This window comes from Eurypyga helias, unplaced genomic scaffold (assembly GCF_000690775.1).
Source record: "Eurypyga helias isolate BGI_N326 unplaced genomic scaffold, ASM69077v1 scaffold1602, whole genome shotgun sequence".
NCBI classification, from domain to species: domain Eukaryota; kingdom Metazoa; phylum Chordata; class Aves; order Eurypygiformes; family Eurypygidae; genus Eurypyga; species Eurypyga helias.
In genome coordinates, this window is record NW_010237687.1 from 61,374 (window position 1) to 67,373 (window position 6,000).

General features: G+C 41.7%; 1 protein-coding gene across 1 annotated transcript in view; it reads left to right on the plus strand.

Annotated features, from left to right (window-relative positions):
- CCDC60 (coiled-coil domain containing 60) overlaps window positions 1-3,927 on the plus strand; it is a 64,829-nt gene extending 60,902 nt beyond the window's left edge. Inside the window, 2 exon segments of the mRNA XM_010147534.1 lie at window positions 2,222-2,411; window positions 3,829-3,927. Of these exon segments, the coding sequence (XP_010145836.1) occupies window positions 2,222-2,411; window positions 3,829-3,927 (289 nt within the window).
- The last annotated feature ends 2,073 nt before the right edge of the window (window positions 3,928-6,000 follow it).

Sequence of the window (6,000 nt, forward strand, 5' to 3'; positions counted from 1 at the left end):
CCAGGAATTATGTAAACACACTGCACACCAAAGATGAGAGATACAGTATAACACTACATGGGTTAGATTCACAACTTCTTACCGAACCAAACATTCGCAGAACTAAAACTGATGGCAGAGGAGACTGACTCTAGCTGTCCATCTGTTTTGAAATTATTACTCTGCCAGTGTAGCCCATGGATAATGCTGCAACACTTACAAAGGCAAGTAATCACCTAAATGCTTCCCAGGACAGCAATTCTGCAGATTATTAGTATTTTATGTTTGAAAGGGTATTAGCTCTATCCAGCTTCCAGATTACACACCAGAAGCAGCCTACCAGAATACTTCAGCAAGCTCACAGCATGTTCCTTACTGCCTTGCCCATGAGAATTCCTTGGACATGGGATTACAGAGTATGCAAACTGCATGGAACATTTTGGGGTTTTGTTTTGGGGTTTTTTTCCAGCCTGCCCTCTTTTGCTTTCCTTGCTAGCAAGCCTTATGTCCTTCATAATTTGAGATAACAGAAAGTACATTTCTAATCTGAGGTCCAAAATGCAGGAGGCCTAGGAACATATCAATTGTGTGTTAATGAATAAACCTAATCTTAGCCTATCTTGGAGAACTCTGGTTTTAAATCAAACATATATGCTCCAGCTTTCCCCCAAATTTAAGATCTGGCACGTATATAAGCCCTGAAACTGGAGTGGATATGGTTTTGCTTTTATACTTAATAGTTCTGCTAGAAGAAGCCTTAATTTGGGCAAAGTTCCATGAGTATAAAGGAGGTGATACCCCAATATGACTTTTTACTTCCATAAGTAAAAACAGTACTGTGTTTTTAGTATGCAAGAACAGTACTGGCTGTTCCTTCATATGCAAGTCGTGCTTCCACAGTGAGGAGGCTGCTGTGACAGACAGCATAGCTTTCTGTGCCTGGCCTGTTCTGCAAAGTGCTGCCCATGGGGAGTATCTGACAAGGTTGGTCAACCCCCTCGTGGAGACACAAAGTCATGACAGAGGAGTTGCTTTCCCCATACCACTTGTTTCATTTACAGTAGGGCTGGGGTTTCCCAGACTCTTGCTCACAATGCCTAGCCAAGAGATCTGAATCGCATTAGGAACTCTTTACTACTATATGTTGTCAGTCTAGTTGTCTTATCTCTCTCATGAAATGAGAAAAACCTCAAGTAATATATGAACAGTGTGATAGGAGAGTACACCGAACATAGCTTCCTGTATCAAAATATCTTCATGCGTGGCTGGGTTATAGAAGGCCTGTGTGACACCATTACAGTAACCTGGGCAATGCAGCCAGTGAAAATAAGGACTTGGCTGTACAGCCATACGAGCAGTGTACTACTGAGTGTAGAACTGGCCTTACTGAAGATGAGAACCTATGTGTTTCATTTTTCACTGGTTTAAGGAGAAAATTCCTCACCCCTCTCCTGCTGTCCCAGTAACATGTACCCAAACTCAGAGGAGGCAGCACTTCCACTGATGTGCTGCCAAATCCTCAGCCTTTCGCAACGGAAGCCGCAGCACACCCCAGTCAGGCACGGTCTAGGGAGCTTTGGAACATCAGTCTCCAGGACTCTCAAAGCAGCATGGCAGAATTTATACAAACATAAAAAAAAAAAAAAAGGCAGTCTTTTCACAAGAGTTTTATTTTTATTGTAATGTGTAATTCTCCTTCTGAATCTCCGCATTTAGAGTGAAATGGTAAAGACTGCATGTTACAGTGCACTTACATCAGTGAGATTTATGTCAGCAAACGGAGAGAGGAGAATGATGATAGCACAGGGAAAAAGGATAGTAAAGAGAATCAGAAAGTGTGTCAGACTAGGCACTGATTGCACTGGAAAACCCATAGAGGCTAAACAAAATAAATAGAGAAAAGATGAAGAGGAGAAATCCGTAGTAAACTGGAAGCATTTGTTAGGATTTGATTATTTCCTTTCATACCCAAGTTTGTCATCCAAAATTTAAATGAACAATGAAGAAGCATCTATTTCAATGCCCTGCAAAGGGAATTGGTGCACAAGTCCAATAAAGTAAAGCTCTTGCATTATTCACTCGGAATTGCACAGAGTATTGCATTCCCCAAAGAGCCATTTTTTCTGTGGAAGCTATGGAGGCAGTGAAGTGGCATAAATGCCAGGCAAACCCAGAGGTATTAATCAGGTATGCATTTGTTCCCAGGGCTCCTCTTTTATTGCTGTTCTTCCTTCCTCTAAAGGTTTCGCGTGTTGCTTGCCAGACTCCCAGAGTCTGTGAAGAGTGACCATTATGTACAGAAAATATTAAAGAAACTGGAAAAATATGGCAAGACTCCTGGCTTGGAAATTCATCCAGACACCTTTCTTAAGGTTCTGGGTAATCTACAAGTGTGGGAGCTGTGTTCTCCAGAAATTGCTGCAGCTGTGGAGGTGAGAGGACTCCAGTTCTTGATTCTGTGTGTGATGAGGGTGGGGAGAGCCGGTGCCTGTGGGTGAACCTCATACAGTGGAAACTTGAAATCATTTAAGATCTCACTAAACGAAGATGCTACTATTTGCCTTTTACAAGGCACTTTGAACTCTTCAGAAGAAAGGCATTATGACAAGCAGTGGATTATTAATCAGTACCATCTTATTATTTTGTCACTGTCGATTTATTTACCGCCACAGTGGAAGTGGCACCTGTCACAAATTGTTAGGCTGCTTGAAGAGAAACGTTCACTTCTTGTGTCCCAAAAAGGCCTGTTGTTCCCAGTAGTTACATCCTACTGAAGTAACGAATAGATCACTGATCCAGGAACTCTGCAGATATCTTTGTTTTGCCTCACCAGCATTAAAAAACCCCTCCTGCTTCTCAAGATCTTAAGTGGGGATCAGCTTCTGTAGTTCTAGAAGCAATTGGCAGAAGAGGAAGGACGCAAGAAAGGGAAGAGAATACAGAATATATACTGCTGTGTAGTCTAACCAGGTTCCAAAAAAAAAAAAGGCAATAATGCCACCTTGTGGTTTTTCTTCTCATCACAGTTATTTCCCCTAATCTACAAGACCAACAGAAATCTGAGAGGCATCAGGTTCCTGTGCATCTTTCAGATATTGAGTGTTGTCGTGCCTTACAAAGGCAAAGATTTAGCACCCAACATGTCGAGATCAGACTACCTGTATTTTCGTGGTGCCTTATAAGAATAGCCATTTTGCCTTGTGCAGTCACTACCAGAGAGGCAGCCTTGCCTTTGTGTTCAGAATGTGTCTGTGTTGCTTGCTGTTCTTTCTAGATCTATTTCTTTGCAGTTTTTATTGTGTTCCCTTTATGTTTTGATCCCTTATATTAATGCCATAGTAATAGAGAAAAACAGACGAGCATAACTGTGTGTCCTGTCCACACAATTACACATCTTTCAAAAATAGCCACAGAGGAAGGAGGGCCTTGGTGCTCCTTCTGACTGCAATAGATAAAGGAAGCTGTTGCATTTTAGGAGCAAGAAGAGCATCACTGAATACGACCTGGCTGATAGTGACAGATTCCTGATTAAGTTCTTTTTTTAACTTCAAGTTGCTTTAATGTATGCACTGCAATGGTAGGTAGAAGACAGCTGTGAATTTAAAACAGACTTGACTTGGAAGGATTCAGGATATAAATTGCAACAAAGATTGTAGTTTTCCTTTTAATTCATTTTAGGACATATCCAACTGTTCTGAAAGTTGCTTTAAAAATTTTCTGGTGATATAAAGCACTATACTGTTTGCAGGAGCCATTGCGTTTGTTCTGTTGTCACAGTAGTCAAATTTTCCCATTTTCTCTCTCTCACACATAAATAAAAAACTCAGGAAACCCATTTTTCTGTTTCAGTTTGTACGTGAAAGTATTGTGCAGATGCCAGAGGAGGATTTCAGCGCATGGTTTCAGACAAGAGTAGCCTCCCTCAGTGCACAGCCCTCCACTGTTTAATCAAATGGCCAGATGAGATGGTTTTCCAGCTACAGCTGTCTTCAAGCAGAAAACTACTGCCTGTTGAGATCTGCCTCAAGGAAGACCAGGGAAGGGGAGTTAACTTCAGGAAGTCCCACTCATGCTCATGCTCAACTGGAATATGTCCTTCTACAGTGCTCTGCTGGCCATAGAAAATAAAAGTTAGATTGTTGCTCCTTCCTGTATCATGTCTTGGATTCACCGTCAATTTTCCATCTCATCTAACCATGTAGGATGAAGACAGTTCCTAATCACAGGTCAGACCATTTCTTCAGACATCCGCTAACAATACCTACAGAAAAACAAGCATCTGCTCAGTACGGATATACTGATGGCTATATCTAAATGACATTGTCTCTGGTCTTCATTTTAGCTTTCCTTTATAAAAAATATCCCAAACACAGGCTAGTTGTAAGATTTAAGCCAGCTCTTTTTTTTTGGATCAATTCTTTTTTGTAATTCAGATTCAGGTTTTGCATTGAGTTTATTATGTGGTTGTTCTATGATTATAGATTAATTCTTGCCTTATTAAAACCAGTATGGAAAACCCAAGCATCCTTTGATGTATTTCTCAGGTTTTCACCTGAAGATACATTTTCCCCGATTACCTTAGCATATGTTTGCCACTACTCCTCTGGGTAAGAGAATGACACCTCTGAACTTGCTGACAGTGATAAATACATGACCTTTGTGAACCTGTCTGGGCTTAATCATGTATTTCATGGTGGCTCACAATTGCTGGGTGATGGAATCACCCAGTGACCTTCTAAGCTGATGATCTGAATGAGCTGTGGTAAGCAGCCTGTCAGAGTTTCCAGAGGACCTGCTGGGAAGAAATGCTGTTGATCCTTCAGCTGCAACAAGGGGAAATAATGCCAGCTTGGGGTCCAGGTGAGCACAGTGACCACTGATGTGCAATGTGTTATTGATTAATGGCCTTATTTTGTCCCCTTCCTCATTATCAAGAGATGTTTTTCAGGGAAGAGAGCCAAGAATACAGATTTCTTTGCCTTGTCAAGAGATAAATGTTTTTCAGGGAAGAGCGCCAAGAATACAGATTTCTTTGCCTTACAGCCATCAGAGAAAAGTAAGCTCTTAAAGTTCTCTCGTGCTTCCACTTTTTCATGCCATATGTGCCGGTGGTAAGCTAGCATTTGTACAGGTAGTGAAGACATATTTTTTGCTGTCCATGCTTTTCTTTCCCTCCATCCAGCAGCAAACTTCCCTCTGAAAGTTTTTTGCTGTCCAGGCTTTTCTTTCCCTCCAACTCAATCCAGCAGCAAACTTCCCTCTGAAACTCCATAGGACCGACCTAGTGCTCAGTGAAATTGGTGGCAGTGCTTCCACCACATGAGCAGGATGAGGTCTCGGCCTGACCTGTGAGACCTGAACTCCACTGTTCACTGTATTCTTCTATTTATTTTCATTTCCTTGCAGCCCTCCATGGGTTTTGAGAAACCCCAATTCTGCTGTTGGTTTTGGATCATTTCACCATGATCTGAGTCAAGTTTCATTGTCAGTGCTGTGGTGTTACCCTGTGGTAACAGCTGATATTACATGCAAACCAAAAGGTATCTTAATTTAGCAGCTTGGGAGCTCCTGGTCGAGCTGTGGTTACGCAGGGTGAAACCTTCATTTTGGTACTTCCTCACTATTTAGAACTGCAGATGAAAGGTGGTGAGTTTTCCTTACGTACAAGAAATGGCAACAAAGGGGCTTGTCCTCAGCTGGAGTACATGAACCATGCTGCTGAAATCAAAACGTTCTACCAGCTGAGCATGTGCCCTAATGTGTCTGCCTGCATGTAAGATGAGGTGATGGTGCCAAATGTAATTAGCTAATGTCTGAGCAGCTCTTTGATCTCCCAGAGCAGCGTGGCAATGCTGAACGTTAGGGTCTCTAATGGTTTTGTGGGATTATGAAGTATCTTATGTATGGTTTTGTTTGACAGTGGCTCTTCTCTCTCCTGTTGCCACCAGGTAACAAAAGGTACTATTCTAGAAAGAAAATAGATTGTTTTTTCTCCTCCTCCATCACCAGCCTAATGAAAAA